Source organism: Apodemus sylvaticus, chromosome 10 (assembly GCF_947179515.1).
Source record: "Apodemus sylvaticus chromosome 10, mApoSyl1.1, whole genome shotgun sequence".
Taxonomy (NCBI): Eukaryota; Metazoa; Chordata; class Mammalia; order Rodentia; family Muridae; genus Apodemus; species Apodemus sylvaticus.
In genome coordinates, this window is record NC_067481.1 from 46338145 (window position 1) to 46359815 (window position 21671).

Here is a 21671-nt window from a genome sequence, read left to right on the forward strand (position 1 = left end):
TCTGCTAGCTGCCTTTGGAACAAGAGGTGGAACTTAGCCGGGCAGTGGTGGGTGCATGACTTTAATCCCAGCACTTGGGAGGCAGAGGCAGGTGGATTTCTGAGTTTGAGGCCAGCCTGGTCTATAGAGTGAGTTCCAGGACAGCCAGAACTACACAGAGAAACCCTGTCTCGGGGGAAAGAAAGAGAAAGAAAGAAAGAAAGAAAGAAAGAAAGAAAGAAAGAAAGAAAGAAAGAAAGAAAGAAAGTAAGTTAAAGAGATGGAACTCTCAACTCCTCCAGAGTCCCATGTCTGCCTGAATGCTACCATACTCCTGCGTTGATGATAATGGACTGAACCTCTGAAACTGTATGCCAGCCCCAATTAAATGTTGTCCTTATAAGAGTTCCTTTGGTCATTGTTTCTGTTCACAATAGTAAAACTCTAAGACAAATGGGATTTTTTTCCCTCTCTTATTTCTGATTTACTTATTATTACTGTGTTTGTGTGTATGTGTAGGTATGTATTGGTGCATGTGTAGAAGTCAGGACAACTTTGTGGAGTTTTCTCTTTCCACGTTCATGTGGGCTACAGGGATTGAATTCATTTTACCATATTACATGGCTAGGAACTTTACCCATGAAGTCATTTCAGGGGCTGCTTCCTTTATTTTATTTTATTTTTTTCTAGAGAGAGTTTTGCTAGGTACACCAGGGTTGAACTGACAGAAATCCTTCTACCTCAGTCTCCTGAATTCTGACAGTATAGGCCTGTGCCACAACGCTAGCTTCTTCTAGATTCATTTATTTTACTTATTGTGTTTGATGAATGTTTTGCTTGCATGTAATTGCATCTCATGCCCACCTGGAACCTTTGGAGGGTGTCAGATGCCCTGGAACTGTAGTTAAAGATGGCTGTCAGCCTCCATGTGGGTCCTGGGAACTGAACCCAGGATCTCTGCAAGAGCAGCCAGTGTTCTTAATGGAAGAGCACTCTCTTCAGTCCTTTAAGGTTTGTGGGTTTTTTCTTTTATTTTTAAGTTAGAGTCTGTATATGTAGTCCTGGCTGTCTTGGAACTTACAATATAGACGAGGCTGGCCTCAAACTCAGAGAGATCCTCCTGCTTCTGCCTTAGCTTGCTCTTTGCTTTCTACAATAAAATATAGCTTTTTCAGAAGTGTCTTAGTTTTTAAAGGTTCTAATTCACTGCTTATTCATTTAAGGTACCTTCAGAAACTATAATGTGAACAAATGAAATTCAGGGCTTATCTGTTAGTTTTATAACGGCAGTATGGTTACTGAGCCTCTAAATGCCTGAGATGAAATGGCATGGTGCCTGAGTCTTGTTTTAAGATATTCCAATGAAAAGAGAAAGGAGGAGGAATGGATGACAGAAACCAGGAAAAGAGTGATGGCTACTAAAGCTGAATCATATATTTACTGGGATATATTTTCTACTTCGATTGTCTGGAAAATTTTTTAATTAATTACAAAAGGTCAGTGCATAAATCATAAAAACAAAGCAAAATGGCTGTCAGGCAACACTTATCTGAAATATCTGCTATACATATATTGCATATACGATGCTAGCTCATGAGCTGAGAAAGCAATGGTGAAGGGGAGACATGCTCTCTTCCTTGTGAAATGTAAGCTCTATTATTACTGTCTCAAAAAAATCAAACAAATTAATTTAATTAAATAAAGACAGTTTCATGTAGCCCAGGCTAGCTTCTATCTTATATTCAAGGATAACCCTTCATTGGTCCTTCTGCCTCCACTTCTCAAGGGATGGGATTACAGGTGTTTACTACCATGCTTAGTTTCTGTGGTGCTAGAGATGGAATCCAGGGCTTCAAGGATGCAGGGCAACCATTCTATCAGTTAAGTGATGTGCTTAGCTTTATGTCTCTGTTCTGATGTTCCTAAGAAAAGCTAGGGAAATAAAAACAGCAAAGTGGCTACATTAAAGTTTCTTTGTAAGATCCAATACAACCAGAGCAAAATGCCATCATTCTATGCTAAATACACAGGCTGTACTTGACACTTTATGATCCATGGAGAAAATTTCAAAATAAAATTCACTTAAAAGAAGCTAAGAGGAACTAACATTTAAATGGATCACAGTCTAGAGTTAGTCAACTAATACTGAGGAACATTAATCACACAAAGCTATGGATAGTAGTAAATACGCATGAGATACACTGGGAGGCAGTTCTGGATTTCTTTACAAAACACTCAAAGCATACATTACATTTAAATCACATTTATTTACTTATTTAGTGTTTGTAAGGGGTGTAAAGAGGTCAGAGGCTAATGTGGGTCCTGGGGATAGACCTCAGGTTGCTAGGCTTGGTGAAAAGTGCTCCAAGCTGAGTCATCCCCCTGACCCACACACATTATTCTAACCAGAGAATCTGATGCAGATGAAGTCAGATTTAAAAAAATATTAATTGTGTGCACATGAATGATGTGTGTGTATCATAGTGCACATGTTGAAGTTAGAGACATGCCTGTAGGAGATGGTTCTCTCTGACCAGGTGGGGCCTCAGGATCAAACTCAGGTCATCAGACTTAGCAGTTGGGCCTCAATCTTGCTTATGTAGCCTGGGAGGAGAATCACCTTGAACTTCTGATCTCCACCAGTGCAAGGACTATAGGCAAGTGTTTTGTTTTTTTTTTTTCCTTTGTTTTTTTTTGAGACAGGGCTTCTCTGTATGGCCCTGGCTGTCCTGGAACTTACTCTGTAGACCAGGCTGGCCTCAAGCTCAGAAATCCACCTGCCTCTGCCTCCCAAGTGCTGGGATTAAAGGTGTGCGCCACCACAGCCCGGCTCAGGCAAGTGTTATTATGCCTGGTTTACACAGTGCTGGAGTTGGGACCCAGGTCATCATACATGCTAGGCAAGCACTCTACCAACTGAGCTATATTCCAGCCCCAGGATTTCTTATAAACAGGATTTCAGACATTACCACAAGTTTAAACTTGAGCATGCCTTAGCAATCTTTAAGCTAAATGTTCAATTCCTCAAATGTGTTAGAAGCACTTTTATCTGCAAACATAAATGGCATGTGATTCTGACAAATTAAAATAAAACTTGACTCATTTTCCTTTAGTTATCTGTATGTGTAGATATGTGAGTATACTATGTTCATGTGTGTGTGTGCCCTATGTATGTGGAGGCCAGAGGTCAACACTGAGTGTCTTACTCAATCATCCTCTGTCCTATTTTCTGAGATAGACTCCCTCAGAACTGTACAGACTAAGCCATTTTCTTTTTAGCTATGACAGTTCTAAGACAGTTCATATGCCAATTAGTGGCAAATGGTTGGCTAACTCAAAGCTGATAAAAGAACAAAAAAAATCTTCTTAAATATAATGCTTGCTTTCTGGCTAAATTAGAGGTGGGCACCAAGACATTTTGGTAAGTGATATTCAGGGCAAGCATTACCTGTGTTTTTAATATTTAACATATAGTATCAAGAGCTCATCATTAAATTTTTTTTTTAAAAACTCTCAGTCCAACTTAAACATTGAACCTAAGCAGAGCAGTTCACAGATTTATCTTGCATAAAGAGATTTTCTCATTTCCATCATCTAACAGCTGAAAATAGTTTTCCTGAGCACACACCACACCTTTGCTTTAAATTTATTTTCATCATGAGTCTGGACCATGCCTCTGCATGCAGTATTTATCCTCAGGGAAGCTGCATTATAAAGATACACTGTCTAGACAAGCATCTCACCTGATCCATTAGAAAGAAAGGTTTTCTAAAGTATGTAAGCATTAAATTCTGGCCAAAAGAACAAAGTAAAATTAGTAGCTAAGATTAGGATAGACTTTAGATATAATATTAATAAAGAACACCATCTTCAAGAGTCCGAGAAAGTGTCTGGATAAAAAACATCAAGTTATAAAATAAAAAAATCTATTAGAATTATAACTTAGAACGTAGAATCACTGAACACTATGACCAAGGCTAAAGATATGGTTCAGTGGCAGAGCACTTATCTAGCAAGAAAACATACTCCAGATCTGACCCCAGCACAGTCAATAATGCCTTACAAATCCATGATTAATTTACTAACATGGCAAGATAGCCACGATAAACAGGCTGAAATACATTATGTTTCTTACTTTTGCAAAATAACAAAACAAAATTAAACCTGGCTGTTATTTACTCAGCTGCTCACACATGACCCCATGCAAACACAAGACAGAAGGGAAAGGTGCTCATGCAAACAGCCAGGAATGGTTTTTCTTAGAGGGAAGGGGATGGTTATTCATCTTCATTCCTTTTACAACTGTCTGATTTGGAAAACCAAACCAAACCCCACACAATGCACTTATTTTCAGAAAAAAGTAAACTTATTTTCATTGCTGAAAAAAATTGAACATTTTATAAAACCAAAATAAAAAAAAACTAATTTTCTTAAATTATCCTGCCAAGTTCTTAGCTTTTGTAAAAACTTCACTGAGGCTACTGTAAGTATTCTGAGATTCATGACTTCTCATTTAATTTTTTAAGTGGGTGTTTGATAATAAGGAAGAGCACTATAAAACCATTTCCTATTTAACAAATGAAGTTTCTTAAGTACTGAAGTAACATTTATGCCTGGAAAGAAGGACTCCTCCAGAGGAAAACATTTTTTTGGGGGGTGGGGTGGGATTGCTGTTTTCAATGCTTAAGCAAAAAGTGGGTTTTGGTTGGGTTAAAAAGAAAAAGAGAGTACTGGGTGACTCATCTTGTTGTTCCTCCTATGGCGCTGCAAACTCCTTTAGCTCCTTGGGTCCTTTCTCCAGCTCCTCCATTGGGACCCTGTGCTCAGTTTACTGGCTGGCTAAGAGTGTTCCCCTCTGTATTTCTCATGCACTGGCAGAGACGCCCAGGTGACAGCTATATCCAGCTCCAGTCAGCAAGCACTTGTGGGCATCAATAATAGTGTCTGGGTTTTGTAACTGTATATGGTATGGATCCCTGGGTGGGGTAGTCTCTGGATGGTCTTTCCCTCAGACTCTGCTCCACACTTTGTCTTTGTATCTCCTTCTGTGGGTATTTTGTTCCCCTTTCTACAAAGGACCAAAGTATCCATACTTTATTCTTCCTCCTTCTTGGGCATCATTTGATATGTGAAATGTGTCTTGCGTATTACAAGCTTCTGGGCTAATATCCACTAATCAGTGAGTGCATACCATATGTGTTCTTTTGTGATTGGGTTACCTCACTCAGGATGATATTTTCCAGTTCCACCCATTTGTCAAAGAATTTCATGAATTCGTTGTTTTTAATAGTTGAATAGTACTCCATTGTGTATATATATACACCACATTTTCTGTATTCATTCCTCCATTGAGGGATATCTGGGTTCTTTTCAACTTCTGGCTATTATAAATAGGGCTGCTATGAACATAGTAGAACATGTGTCCTTATTACATGGTGGAGAATCCTCTGGGTTTATGCCCAGGAATGTTATAACAGGGTCCTCTGGTAGTATTATGCCTAGTTTTCTGAGGAACCACCAAACTGATTTCCAGAGTGGTTGTACCTGCTTGTAATCCCACCAGCAGTGGAGGAGTGTTCCTTGTTCTCCACATCATCTCAGAGCTCCCAGGGACAAAACCATCAACCAAAGAGTACACATGGAGTTACTTATGGCTCCAGACACATAGGCAGCAGAGGATGGCCTTGTTAGACACCAAAGGGAGGAAAGGCCCTTGGTCCTGGAGAGACTTGATGCCACAGTGTAGAGGAATACCAAGACAGGGAAGCAGGAGAGGGTTGATTGGGGAAGGGAAGATGGCTTATGGGATTTTTGGGGAAAGGGGGAATCAGGAAAGGGGACAGCATGTAAATAATGAATATATCTAATAAAAAATTTAAAAAAAAAGAATGAGATTAAAAAAAGAAGAAAAAGAGAAAAAAGCAAAAAAAAAAAAAAAACAAAAACAAAAACAAAAAAAAAACCCAAGAAAAAAAACAAACCAAAAAACCAACCAACCAAAACAAAACAAAACAAACAAACAAACAAAAAAAACCCCCAGGATTTTCAGTTAACTATCCAACTTTTAACCTTATGTACAAGTCCTGAGATAAGAATTTTAGCATTCCAAATAAACTCTAGACAAAAGCCTTTGCATTGGGTCTACAAATGCCTCTTTCAGTTACAAAGTGCTAATTTGTGCAAAGTCATACAATGCTTTACTCATTTTCCTGAAAATGACTCACTCAATTATCTGAAACATAATGACTATGTAACAATTAAAAAATAACTGTAAAATGGCTTGTTGTTTTAATGCAGATGCATGAGTTAATTTTTGAACTTATATTCTGTATAACACATACTATTTACTCTCAAAATCTAAAAAGTAATGCAGCTGATGCTGTGTACTTGAGTAGGAAGAAAGGCTTTAATCTGCCTTCTAATTTGTCCTTCAGTCTTTCAAGAGTCATATAGGAAATGATTTTTGTACTTTGGGGTTCAAAGTAAACTCCAGAAGGTTTTCAATGAGAAAAAGATAAAAACCACAACGGCATCCTTAGGTTTAGCTTTTCCCATGCCAAATCATGTTTGCAAGCTTGCATAGCAAATATCCAGCCTGTACAAGTGAGCACTGACACTGGATTTTGTTGTAGTAAGTATAAAACAGGCTTTAGTAGGGCTGAATTCAAAGTGTGATGAGCATCTTTTGGATGTTAAAAAACTATCTCTATCCTTCCCTCGCATCCCCCTCCCCCAGCAACCTGCAACAACCCAACTAGAGGTGATTTTGATATACCCCGAAGTCTCAGAATCACTGCTTTAGAGCACTTAAGCTATAAGAACTATACTCTGTGCCCATAGCTGGGTTCCCCGACTGCCATGTGTCCCTGGCTGCCCTGGCTCACTCTGTATACCATGCTGTCCTTAAACTTGGAGCTTTGCCTGTCTTTGCCTCCTGAGTGCTGGGATTAAAGTGTCAATGCTTTTAAAAGAATTATTTGAGAAATAAACGTATTAAAAAATGCAGATGGTCAGCAAGATGGTGGCTCAGTAGGTAAAATTGCTTGGCATGAAAACATGATGATCTGAGTTCATGACCTTAGATTCCAGCGTGGAAGGAGAAAACCAACTCCTGATGTCCATGTGGCCTGTTCGCCCTACTTACTCTCTCACATGCACACACAATACACATATCTAGACACACAAAATACCTTTAAAAAATGCAGACAACAATGGCACAACAGGTAAAATCTCAGCAAGACAACTTATTTCAGAAAAGAAATTAAGGTGGAGAGTGATGACAAAGACACTTCACGTCAATCTCTTGCTTCTAAATGGGTACACATAGGTGAGTGTACTTGCACACATGGCAATGCCACACACACATTTTAAAAACCTTTAAGGAAAAGTGTGAATCAATCAACCAATTAATTAATAATGAATAAGGAAGAAAATGATTAAAATGGAGAGCTATTAAGGAAGATGATACCCAATATTCACTTCTGGCCTCTACATGTATATGTAAAGACACACACACACACACACACACACACACACACACACACACACACACACACCAGAATCAGCATTTGAGAGAAAAATTAACAAAACTTTAAAAGCAAAGCAAATGAGGAATCAGTGAATCCAGAGGGATCGGAGGCTTGATCAGGTGCCATAGTCATCCTCACACTTTACTGCTTACATCTCTTCTTGGACAGAGAGTAGAAATAGTTATTTGAATTTAATATGCTCATGGCTAAACCTATAGGTCTGGTGACCACACACCTGGATAACTTCAATAACTGTCTACTGTACTTCCTCCTATCTATTCTGTATTAGCTTCTAAGGAATCTTCCTTAGATACTGTAGCTGGTTTATGTTATTTCTTGGCTCAAAAATCTTGTATTTCACAATGTTTCATGAAGAGGGAGAAGTATTGACTGGTTCTATAGTAACGTAGGGATCAGATACAAGTAAAAATGTAAAATAAGTCAAAGGGTTTTTTTTTTTTTTTGTTTATTTGTTTGTTTTTTCCTTCCCCCTGAGACAGGTTGTCCTGGAACTTACTATATGGACTAGGCTTTGAATTCACACAAATGCCTGCCTCTGGCTCCCAAGTGCTGGGAATAAAGGTGCAGCCACCACATTCAGTCACCATTTCACACTTCCTCAGGTGTCTATTTAATCCTGTCAGCTGTGAAGTAGTTAGGAAATGAGGAAAAGGGCAAAGACAGCCTAAGGTATCTTGTCTAACATCACACGATTAGCAAGAACCTAAGGCCAAGTCTCCTGACTCTGAGGTCAGCAACAGTGCTGGTTATTTCATTTATACCTTGCCCCTTTTTATATGTACTTTTGATTAAGCTATGTTCTTATTTAAAATGAATTGTCTATTTAATCTCATCATCTTTTTAAGATCTGCTCAAGTTCCACTGTCTAATATAAAAGCTTCCCCAACTAGGAAAAATTTCCATTTTTCCCTCCTTTTTCTGAACTTTAACTGTTGTTATGGAGAATAACTTATAAACCAGCAATTAACGACAAACTTGAGCCAGAGTATTTTCCCTCACTTTATAGTATGTTTTACAATAATTACATTCTCAGCTGGACTGTGGGGATAGGTCATTCTTCATTCTATTCCACCTAGGTCTGAGCATTATGTTTGGACAAAAACAAACAAATAAACAAACAAAAAACCCAACCCTTTAATATTAGCTATTTTAGGCAGCCTTTTGAGGAAGAAAATTATGATGTCATTAACTTACCAGCCTTATGTTGTCTTCTGGGCGGAGTAATATGAACATTGCTTGAAGGTGCTGTTGGAGATCGCCTGGTGAAATTTTAAAAAGCAAAGGATGATTATTCTTTTGTTTGTTTGTTTGTTTGGATTTGGTTTTTTTCTCAAGACAGGGTTTCTCTGTATAGCCCTGGCTGTCCTGGAACTCACTCTGTAGACCAGGCTGGCCTCGAACTCAGAAATCCGCCTGCCTCTGCTTCCCAGAGTGCTGGGATTACAGGCGTGCGCCACCACCGCCCGACCAAGGATGATTATTCTTTATTCAAAAACCAATAGAAAAGATTCCTTCTATCTTAGTGACCTGTAAAGTTATGACTTACTGAAAGACTTAAATTTTTATTTTTACATTTTAATATTTTAGTGCGTGTGAGTGCATACTTGGCTCATGTATCATGAGGACACTTTCTGAGGAAATCAGAAGACAACTTGTGGAAATTGGCTTTCTCTTTCCACTATGCCAGGAATTGAACTTGGGTTGGTATACTTGCAGTAAGCACCTTTAACCCAGGGAACTACTTCATACATTTTTGTTGCTGTTTAGGACTGGTTTTTACTATGCACCCCTGGTTGATCTGAAATTTTGTATGTAGATGAGGATGGCTTTCAATTTACAGAGATCAGCCTTTCTCTGCCTTTGGAGTGCTGGGATTAAGGGGGTAAGCCTCCATGCCTAGCTCCATCTCATATTTTTACATGTGTATATAGATAGGAGTGTAGGTGGTCGATGAGGCCAGAAGATGGTGTTGCAATTGGTTGTGAGCCAACTGATTTGGGGGCTGAGAACAAACTTGGGTCCTCTATAAAAGAGAGGACAGCTAAGCTATTTCCCCAGGCCCATGAGTCTTTTCATTAGACACAAAAGTCAGATAAAATTATTGGTTAGATGTTAAACTTTATTTATTTATAATGTTTTGTTTATTTGTTTATTTATTATGCCTATGGGTATTCTATCTGCATGTACACCTGCAAGCCAGAAGAGGCATCAGATCACAATATAGATGGTTGTGAGCCATCACATGGTCCTGGGAATTGAACTCAGGACCTCTAGAAGAGTAGCCAGTGTCCTTAACCACTAAACAATCTCTCCAGCCCAGTTTGACTTTTTAAAATAGTAAGAAATTAGTAGGCTGCCTTTTTATATATTCATTTTACAGTATGTTAAGGTTTGTTTTTGTCACACCAGGCAGTGGTGGCACTCACCTTTAATACCAGCACTTGGGAGGCAGAGGTGTGGGGGTATGGGGTGGGGGTGGGGGTAGGGGAGGTGGGGGGGGCATGGGGTGGGGGTGGGGTGGGAACGGTGTGTTTGTCAGAGAAAACCCTGTCTTGGAAAAAAAAAGGTTATCTGTCCTAGAAAAGATGTACTTGAGAATAATCTGTGTTTTATATAACGGTAGAAGTAGATGAGGGATCTATTGGTGACTATGTTGGTAAGATCCACTAAGGGTAGCAAACAAGTGTTTGAAGAATTATCCCTAAGCTTTAAATTATATATATATATATATAATATCTCATCATATAATAAGAATATTCAGATGCATTTAATTTAAATACTGTTAGTTCTCTTTATTTTCAATAGTTTAAGGTGGTTAGTGGATAATACTAAAATAATAGTACCTACGAAGAAGAACATACTGGGAGTAGTTATTCTCCTGAAAAAATTAGGTGTTTTAACATGAGCAACTATTATTTGAAACCTCACTTATTCTTATATATTTTATAACACTAAATTGAAAATTCTTTGAGTTAAGATTTAAGATACTAATGATGATGCCAAGCATGGTGGTACATGACTTTAACTAATTCCAGCACTCAGGAGGCTGAGGTAGATGGATCTCTATGAGTTCAAGGTTAGCCTGGTCTACATAGTGAGCTCAATGCCAGCCAGTGCTATACAGGTCTCAAACAGTAGCAGCAGCAGCAGCAGCAGCAGCAGCAGCAGCAGCACCACCACCTCCACCACCACCACCACCACCACCACCACCACCACCACCACCACCACTACCACCACCACCAAAACCAAACCCAAAACAAAAGAGACTAAATTTTGTGTGTGTGTGTGTGTATGTGTGTGTGTGTGTGTGTTGGAAACTCACTATGCTGTAAGATTGTGGAGGGAAATCAGATACCTTTTATGGGTATGGGTGAATAATGACTCCCTCAGAAGACATGGGTTTTTAAGTGACAGTCATCAGTACTAGGTATGGGATCCCTCTCTAGAGTCAGAGAGTCTCCACAGGTATCACAAACAACACAGGCTATTGTTATTGCTCTTAGTTGCCTACCAGAACTATATGGCACAACCTTACTGCTGATGACACAATACACTTTGGCAGAAGCACATAGAGAAATCAAGCTGGAACTGACCTGAAAGTTCCTCTCTATTGACCAACTCTCATAGTGCCAGAAAGTGCTATGTAGGCCACTGTGGGGTGAAAAGCCACACGGCCCACCCTGTATGCTATAATACTTACCTCCCTGTCAGGATGTACCCATTGTACAATAGTGGCACAAAGGTGATGGGGGTAACCATCTGTTTTTAGATTGGATTTGAGGCCTAGTCCACAAGAACAAATATAGACTCGGACAAAAGTCCAAGGTTCTAGAGGTCACAGGCTCTAGGGAAAAACCTACTACTGTTGTTTTCTTAAACATGCTGGTGAACTGCCTTTTGAATATTTATGCTTATACTGATAGATTAGTGCTGCCCTCAACCTTGACCAGAGAAACTTCTCTCTACAGTGGTCAACAGTTAATGACCATCATACCCTAGAAGTCACTGCGGCTACGGTAACCAGCACAAGAGCAAATCAAACAAGATCAGTAAACATTCTAACAGGTAGCACTAACCGGACTTAGTGGGTTATTAAAAAAAGGGAGAAGCCGTGAAAAGAAGAGGGGAATATGCTGGAAGTGCTCGAGGAAAGTTGGAATGGAGAGGCGGGAGTTCCTTGAAGAGTAGGAAGGGGAGTAGGTGGTGCACACAATCAAGATTGTTTATATTATGAAATTGTCTGAGAATAAATAAAAGTTATTTTATTAAAGAAAAGGGGGCAGTGATGGGGGAAGCAGGAGAGATGTCTCAGCAATTAAGAGTACTTAGAATTCTTTCAAAGGACCTGAGTTTGAGTCTTACCACTTTCAACCATCTATAGCTCCAGTTCCAGGGGATTTGATGCTACTGGCTCCCTCAAGCATCTGCAATCATGTGCACATACCCACTTATAGACACCCACATATACATAATTAAAAATAATAAAACGTTTTTAAAAATGAGAGATCATTTTCTTATTTCTCCCACTCTGTCCTAGGAAATCCAAGGATTTGGCTAACAGAGAAAGATAATACGCTGTCACAAATGATGATGATCTAAGAACCCAATGCTTTATTTCTCTTCACCTAGGGCACTTTTAAAAGAGCTTTATGATGTCTGACACAGCCACATAATCATGATGCCAGTGTAACTTGTTTTCTTTCATACTAGCTTTGAAACCTGCATATCATTTCCTCTGTGCTCACCGCATAGCTTTTAAGTATGGCATTAGCTTTGCAAGAAGTAGTGAGCTAGGAAGTAAAAATGCAAGGAGCTGTGTTTAATGGTTGATAAGACCTTTCCTCATTTTTCTCAAGGAACATTTTTCCTTCTTCTCTGTCTCACTGCTCACTTCTGACTAATTCCAAAATCACAGAATTCTTTAACTTTCAAAATTAAATACAAGATCCATTCTATTATGTTTTAAACCCAGAGATACAATCTGAAGCTAGCTTAGGTTCAAGCTTAGGCCTTTGTCTCAAAAGAAACAAAGAAATAAACAAACAGGTACATTCCCCACCCCCCCAAAAAACACAACAAAATACCCTCAAGTTTATATCATGTATGGTGTCTCATACCTAAATCTAAATCACAAGAAGCTGAGGCAGGAAGATCACTGTGAATCTAAGGCCATTCTGAATGTAACTCTATCTGAAAAAGCCCCTAAAACCAGGACTGTGGATACACTAAAGCAGTTGGGTGTTTGCCTCACTTGAGAGCAAGACTCCTGGCTTCTGTCCTTAGCACAGGGAGACAACAAACAGCAGCAGCACCAACTTAACTTTTTTGTTGACGATCAGGAGATCTTGAGATCAGTAGCCCTGGGAAGGACTTGGAAGGTGCAGAACCTCTGAAGAACCCTGAATAGCAGGCCAACATTCCAACTCAAGGCACTAAGTGGTGCAGAGATCCAGCTGTGTTATTTCAATGTTCAGACAAAACCCAGGATTTCCTTCTACTGTGACGCCTTGCCTGAGCTGTGTGTCTAGAAGCTTAGTTTTCTTACCTGTGAGGAGTTTTGCTATTAGCAAGTTGAGTATTATTTCCTATAGGGAAATTCATGTTTATAGAGAGCAACAGGCAATATATCCTTAAAGTCCCTCCTTCATTTTATACTCTTTGCACATATTCCACTACCAGTAGTAGCTAAACTGGAGATTAAGTGTGATTAAAGAATTTTCATCATTTTCATTTTAAAGGTATAGATTGTCATTTACTACTAATAATTTTTAAATTGTCAAACAGTATTTGGCTATTTTAAATGATCAGATAAAAAAACTCTATCCAGATTAAAAAAACACACATAGGAATTCACCAGATATTTTAAGCCCTTGAGGTACTACTCTATTCTGCCACCTTGCTGAGCTTAGCCAAGGCAGTTTATGTTACGGTTTGGCTTTTATAAACTTCATTTCTATATGTTTTGTCTCAACTGTCTAGTATGGATCACAAATCTTTTCTATGTTTCCTGTGTTAAACCTGCCTTTTCTTTTCATGTAAGTGAACAGTAATGTCAAGTAGAAATAGTTGAGTGTGACCCTGTCTCCCCCCTATCTTCTCCCCCCCAAAAGTCAATCAAGGCCAGGCTTAAAAAGCAACTAACCCCATTTACTATTACATGCCATAAGGGCAATTTACCCAAAATTAGTCAGATGAGTTGGATTTAAAACAATGGTTTGTCTTACTTTACTCCCCACATCTAATAGAAATAAAAGTTTAGGTTGGCTTATTTCCTTTGAGTATTCACTTTTTTTTTGTTGTTGTTGTCAAAATACTCACCCCCATCTCTGATGGAGGATACTGAGGAGGAAGCACTGAGAAAGAATACTGAAGCTAATTTTCAAATATTTTCCCTCCCTTACTTAATAAAAAAAAATTGCCACTGACAGAGAGTATTGGTAGGAACTTAGTAACATGGTTTAGGGAAACTAGTTATAATAGTGAGCACTTGTAATGAGATGAAAGCACAAACAAGAAGGAGCACAGCCTCTAAAGCAGATGAGATTATTGTGAATATAGCTAAACTCAACTACTGACTCAATAAGATCCAACATTTCTAGCTTTCACTTCTGATGTGTATGCTCAAGTTCCCTTCCTTGTAATTTCTTCCACTCCTGGAGGTCAAAAAATCACCAAATTTAAGGCAAAAAGTTTGTATGGTTACGTTTAATTGTCAACTTGACATAGCCTAGAATCACCTGGGAAAAGACAGTCACTGAGGAGCTGTCTACGTGGGATGGCTGACCAGCATGTCTCTAGGAGACTGCCATAATTAAGTTCATTAATGGGGTAAGACTCAGTCTACTTTGGGTGGCACCGTTCCCTAGGCAGGATGGGTCCTAAGCTGAGTTAGAAGAGAGATATTGGGCTAAGTGCAGGCAAGCGAGCAAGTGAGCATGCATGCATTCATTTTTATGCTCTTGGCTGTGGATGTGATGTGACTACCATTTGAAATTCCTGCCTTAACATCCCTGCAATAATGGACTGTAATCTGGAATTATGAGCTAAAACAAATCCTTTCTTCCACAAATTGCTTTTTGTCTAAATATCTTATCCTAGCAACAAAAAGGAAACTAGGACATATGTGCACAGTTTTACCTGCATGCTTGTTGCGTCTGTGGCTGATTCTTGGTGTAGATGAGCCATTCCCTCGTGGTAGAAAAAGGGCAGCACCTTTGACAGTTAAGAAGCTCTCGCTGATGCTGAGGAAAAAGTTAAGAGAAACATTATTTAAGGAAAGTAAATAGGATGAAGAGACCCAGTTTAAGATTTCTCTCTCTTCCCTATGCAAAGTTCCAGTTTCATAGGGTGAAGCATGGCTTTAGTCCTGACACTGGAAGGGAGAGGTAGGCATCTGATCTCGATGAGCTCAAGGCTACCCTGGGCTATAAAGCAAGTTCTATGCCAATCAGGGCCACACAGTAAGACTGTCTCAAAAAACAAAACAAAACAAACAAACAAACAAACAAAAAAAACCAACAAAAACCTAAATGATAAGGAAATTAAAACAAACAAAACAAAAACAAAATAAAAAACAATTAAAAAATTAAAAATCACCCCTCAAATCAATAAACCAAACAAAAAACTCCTAACAAATTCAAGAGGAGAGATTACTCATTATTCTGGTTGTTCACATATAGTCCTGCCTATTCTAAATAATTTTTCTAAAATAAAACTTAAGGTATTGTATATAAATTACACAGCAGCAATTAAGAACAACTTTTAATAAATAAAAGGGAAAAGACTCGAGCTAGACCGTAAGGGTGTGAATCATGGCTCTATTGCTATTTGAGCAAATCTACATTTACTCTTCTATAAAATGCTATGAGAATTGGGGAACACACCACTTCCTCTGGTGGTACCGGGGTCACAGAAGTAAGTCCTTAGTAATTAGTTATTATTAGTGAGTATCAGTAATAGTGTTTCAATAGTGTCCTGATAAGATGTAAAATGTTCCTTGTTTTCTTTTTCAAAATTAAATGTTATTTTTAATTTTTGTAGTGTCAGGTCCTTGGATCAAACCTGGGGCCTCACATATACTTGGTGATTACTGCCCAGAAATGCTTCTATATTTATTTATAATAAATCTAGAGTTTGAAAGAAAAAAACTTATTTTTAAAACACATACATACACACACACACACACACACACACACACCCCTCATTCTCAAGTGTGAACTCGAGACTTTATTTTGATTTGATTAAATAGAACAATGGTTACAAAACCTGCAGCGAATAGGGGTGGTTGATGGGTACAGGTGGCTACTTGGATAGGACAAATAACTTCTAATATTTTATAGCACAATAGGAGAACTATGATTGATTACAACTGCATATATACTTCCAATTAGCTAGAAGACTTTGAAGGTTCCTGCCATAAGGCAGTGTTAAATGTCTGAGGTGATGTATGACAGTAATCCAGACCGTCACTAAACACTGTCTATGGGGTGGGTGCAGGGTGGAGTGGAGAGATGGCTTATCATTGGTGAAAGGCACTTCTTGCTCTTACTGAGGACCCATGTTCACTTTCCGAGACCAGTTACTGGGGATTCAACAAACATATACCTGGTACATACACAAGTATATAGGCAAAACATTCATACACTTAAAGTAACAGTAAATAAATCTACAGAAGTAAAAAACTGTATACAGGTATCAAAATATTACATTTCATCTCATAAATATGCACAGCTGCTGTGTGTAAATTAAAAATAAAAAAAACTAATATTGCACTCTAAGTTACATTCCACACACAGTGAAGAGGACTAGTACAGAGGCAGTGTGCCACACTTCCTGGAGTATATTTCCTGTGCTAACATCATTTATGTGGAAGGCTAACAACATAGGTAGAGAATTATTGCTTAGAACAAAAGATATTCAAAATTATAATTACAAGTGGATATCCCTTCTTTAAACTCTAAGCCTCTCCTTACAACTGATCCACAGATCAGTTGTCAGCCTGAGTGTCTCTTGACCTACCCGCAATATGTCTCTAATCCATCTGTGAATCCCATGGGCTGTACTTGCAAACCTACCTTGGACCTGCTCTCTTACCCCCATCATTATGACTGGTTCATAGTTGGCATTTCCTTCTCTTTTGGGGGGACGGGTGGAGGGTAGAGACAGGGTCTCTCTGTGTAGCCCTGGCTGTCTGTCCTAGAACTCACTCTGTAGACTAGGCCGGCCTTGAACTCAGAGACCCGCCTGCCTCTGCCTCCCTGTTGGACATTTCCTTTTTACACTATTTTTGCTTTGGTTTTTAAAAAGCGATTTTATTGAGAAATTCACCTTTGCTGATTTAACTGGATCTTAGCTACCCGCCTAGTTTTCTGAGCTAGGATCTTATGTAGCCATGTTGGCTCTGAACTTGCTATGTAGCCAAGGATGAACCTGAATGAATCCTCTTGTCTCCACTTCCCAAGTGTTGGGATCAAGATGTGAACCATCATATCCAGCCAATAGTTCTTTAGGAGTAAAAGACAGTGTTGTATTGAGCTACAATTACTTTGCAACCACTTTTCTAAGCATTACTATACTGACTTGTACAGACAGTCAGAATCTGTATAATAAATTTTTTGTTAGAAATTAAAAGTTTTGTTTTGTTTCTGAAGTAGAATATCACATCACTCAGGATGGTTTCACTCACCCTACATAGTTTGCAATAATGACTATTCTTCTCTTCCTCCTGCCTCTACCTCTCCTGTGTTGGTACTACAGATATATGCTAATACACCTTAGTGTTTATTCTGTAATAAAAGCTTTTTAATACAAGCTGTCAAACAGCTGGGCGTGGTGGTGAATGCCTTTAACCCCAGATCTCAGGAGGTAGAGGCAGGCAAATGTAAACTGGAGGGCAGTGCAGCCTGCTCTATATAGTAAGAACATCTCGGACCAAACCAACTAACCAAGCAAAAACAAAACAAAATCTTTTAAACATATACAAAAGTAGTGTTCGTGTATGTATGTATGTATGCATGCATGTATATGTGTGGGGATAGTGACTTGAGAGAGATGCTTAAGTGTTAAAAGTTCTTTGCTGGTCTTGTAGGTGACTTAGGTTTAGCTCCTGAAGCCCACATTAATGAGCTCACAACTCCCTGTAATTCAAATTCCAGGGGCTCTAACCTCTTCTTGCTTCCTTAAGCACTTGTACAGAACTGGTGTGTGTCTGTGTACATACATACATACATACATACATACATACATACATACATATATATGCACACACAAAATAAATAAATATTTTTTAAACTAGGAAGAATACTATGAATGCCTATATTTCTATCACTTTCCAGCTTTAGTTGACAGCTGATTTTCTAACTTTGTCCCCTTTACTTTGTCTCTAGTGTAAATCAAATCTCAGAAACTTTAGGAGTAAGTTTTTTAAAAGCAAAAAGCCTTTAGTAGTAAGTTTTGTTACTCTCTCAGCAAATAGCAGAGTGCTTTAAAGTATATCCAGATTACAGTATTACTGTGTAAAATCTGTAAATGTTTCTTTCCTTTGTATTTAAATGAAGAGTCAGCCTGTAGCTTGATCTGTGAGGCCCATAAAACAGCTTGCAGTGAAGCAAGTTCCCTCTGACTGTATGTATGCTGCCCAGTCTTCTTGTTTTCTTGTTTACTGTCTCTGTCTCCTCAGTGTTTCAGAGCCCCTTCAAGGCCACTATACTTATTACCCTCCACTTGATTCTTCTGAAGTGTTCAGTATTTAAATCCCAGCCTCACTATTGCCATCCCTCTTTTCCTTTATCCCAATACATCTAACCTGTTGTCTTGTTTTCTTCCTATCAGGATATTTTCATGAACTGAAACATTTATTTGTGTGCTTTATTGATTGTAGTTATTAGCACAGAAGTTCCCTGGATGCAAGGACCTAACCTTGCTCATCACTGTATTCTCAGCAGTAGAAACCCTGCCAGAAACACAAAGTGCTCAAAAGGTATGTGATAATAAATGAATTCCTCCTAGTTTATCCCTAGCTATCTGCATGATTTCATCTCTGTGAGGCCGAGTCCTGGTATACATGGCAAGTCACAGGCCACCAAGGGCTACATCATGAGACCCTGTTTCAAAATAAGTGTTATAGAACTCTAAACATGTGGTAGATTAATGGGTCATAAAATGACATTATTTATGGTAAATAAGTAGGCAAGCTGAAATCAGCTGTATAATGCACAGTTATGGTTCAATCTCATGCTTCAATAAAGTGGTATGAGATTGATAAAACTTTTGAGGTTGTGACCAGTCAGAGCAATTAGATACATTTTTAAAAAACAAAAACCATAATTTATAGATTTCATTTTAAGAATGAGAATGTTGGCTAGGAGAGGCTGCCCTGATTTTGTTTTGTTTTCATCTTTAAATAAAGCACTGCTCTCTTGTGGTCTGTTGCACAAGCCCTGTCTCTTGTTACATCCGTGGTGTACACGTGTCACTGTGTTGTGGACCAGTCTCACTGCCATTACGGGAACAATCTAAGACAAAATGTCTGAGTGACAGGATGAACGGGGTACACCACAGACAGGAAATGAAATTCACAGTTCTGCCAACACAGCAACTGTCAGCTTTACTAAATGAAAAAACAAAACAGTTAAATAGTCTACCTACTCACTAGGCAAAATTACCAGCTTTGGCCATGTTGGTTCCCAGTAAACAGAGCAGTTATCTGTGTGTACAAAGAAAGCACTTGCTGAGTGGAACTTAACAGCTGAGCATACTCCAGCCATTCCTATTGCGAGACACAGTAGTTTTCTTTGACAAACAGTAGTCTCAACTAACTTCCTGGTTTGGGGAGTTCTGTAATACTGTCCTTCTGTTGCTTATGCTTTAAAGAATGTCTATGTGCATTCTTTTCGGTAAGCAGTTAAATGTGCTTTTCAAAATGTATGTAGTGCTTTCATAAGAGTAATGGCAGGGGCAATTATCTTAAGTTAATTTAAAGCTGTTTTGACTCTATAAATTCATGATTAGAAAGAACAGGGGAGTCTGCGGACATAGCTCAGTTTGAAAAGTGCTTGTCTAGCATGCACAAAGCTCTGGGTTTTGATCCCCAGCACTGCATAGGCTGGCTGTGGTGACAGTAATACAAATTTGTAAAAACAGACCAGAGAAAATACCTCATAGGGCATATGGGAAACCAGTATTTCTATTTGGATCATTTGCACAAACATCAATAAATGCACAGAAGATCCAGCTGGGTCAGGCAGAAGACTGTCACTTAAGTGTGACAAAGGATCCCTGAGAGTGACACTCTGGATGATACATCTCATCTTCTTTATTCTATGGCCCTAGATACAAGTCCTCAGGGATCACCAAGTGGCATACTGTTGGTAAGAGGGGGATCATGGATAAGAAGTGGCTGCCTATATTTTATTATTCCTGAGTATATTTGTGTTAGCAAAGTAAATCACACTATCAAAGATGAACAGAAACACAACACCATTTGTGATCATTTAGAGTTTCAATGAGCCAAATTAAACTCTTTATAGCTGAACAAAATTATATGTAAAATTTGATTTCATGTACTTCAGTGTAAAGTAGAAAGTGTAGTGATCTTCGATCTTCCCAGAATAGGAAGATATCTAGTTATGTCAATATCAGTGGTTTTCAAACATCTCTTCAAAGATTCAGCAGATAGAGTTGTTTAAAAACAAATCTTTTCTGAGGGGCTAGCCTGATGGTTTAATGTTAGGTAAAGGTGTTTTGCTGCCACCCTGATGACCTGAATTTAATTCAAATACAAAGCCCAAAGGACATAAAAATCCCCATGCTAAAATAGAAAAGTGACAGAGAAAATCCTTCTTGATTTAAAGATGATAATACAGCTCTTAGAGGATTGTTTTCTTAATGAAGTGTGATAAGACTCTTCAGTCTTAATCAGAATAAAGCTGAAGAATGGCTGCTTCTCTTTGTCATAAGATTACTGTTCATCAAGGGAGAGGCAGTTCTGGTTATATACAAGAAATGAGCTAGCAACAGTTAACCTGGCTACATGCTAGGCACTATGTACTTCATTTCACTTTTATAACACAGAATACTATTTTTGGTTCCAGTTTACTTTTAGGTATTGGAGGAGCTCACAAGTATTATATGTCCAAGATCATATAGCAGTAAGTCTCAGATTCAAGATCTGATGTGAACACCCCTACTCTGAAAAATTCTTCTGTTACTCTAGTTTTAGAACAGTATAATAGATGAAATATAGTTTCTTTTCTACAGAGAATTTTTTTAAAAAGTATTTTATTTATTTACTGACTGATTTTGCATTGGTGTCCTTCCTACATGTATGTTTGTGTGAGAGTGTCAGATCCCATGGAACTAGAATCACAGACAATGATTTCCAGCACTCCCAGAGCTGCCACTCCCAGAGCTGCTGGGAATTGAACTCAGGACCTTTGGAAGAGCAGCCAGTGCTCTTAACCACTGAGCTATCTCTCCAGTCCTCTACAGAGAATTTTTTTTTTTTTCTGAGACAGAGTTTCTCTGTAAAGCCCTGGCTGTCCTGGAACTCATTCTGTAGACCAGGCTGGCCTCGAACTCAGAAATCCACTTGCCTCTGCCTCCCAGAGTGCTGGGATTACAGGCGTGTGCCACCACCGCCCGGTGTCTACAGAGAATTTTAAAAGAGAATTTCAAAGTAGAGTACTAAGTGAGAGAATTTTAAAAGAGAATTTCAAAGTAGAGTACAGAGTGAGAGGGCTGAAGGTAATGTAATGGCAAACATCTGTCTGGGAGGCCAATCTAGTTGGGTTGGTAATTAAGAACTACAAGCTCTTCTGGGAATGATAGAAGCATTTTAGCCACACAAACAGGGGAAAGAGCACTGTGTTCTTTGGGCAAACACCCCTTGCCAAACCCTTCAGATCAAAATCACTTCCTAAAGCATGGCATCTGTTAACTTGCAGCTTCTTCTCAGGCAAAGTACATAAAGGAAAAGGTCAACTAAGGGAAGGAAGAAAATAGTTAGTTATGCAGATAATGAAACAATCTTTGAGGAATGTGGTCAGGGTGGTCGCCTCTGACCAAGCAAGAATGTTAAGGAAACAAAACAAAGCAATACACACACGGCCAAATGATTGAATGTTGGTTGAACCAGAAATTCTG

General features: G+C 38.7%; 1 protein-coding gene across 5 annotated transcripts in view; it reads right to left on the reverse strand.

The window, feature by feature from the left end:
* Window positions 1-21671, reverse strand: part of Ssh2 (slingshot protein phosphatase 2) — a 260142-nt gene that overhangs the window by 50136 nt on the left and 188335 nt on the right. For all 5 annotated transcript variants that reach the window (XM_052196435.1, XM_052196430.1, XM_052196429.1 and 2 more), the window contains 2 exons: window positions 14667-14770; window positions 8724-8788 (listed from right to left, as the gene is read on the reverse strand). In XM_052196435.1, coding sequence (XP_052052395.1) covers window positions 8724-8788; window positions 14667-14770 — 169 coding nt within the window. The remainder of the gene's footprint in view (window positions 1-8723; window positions 8789-14666; window positions 14771-21671) is intronic.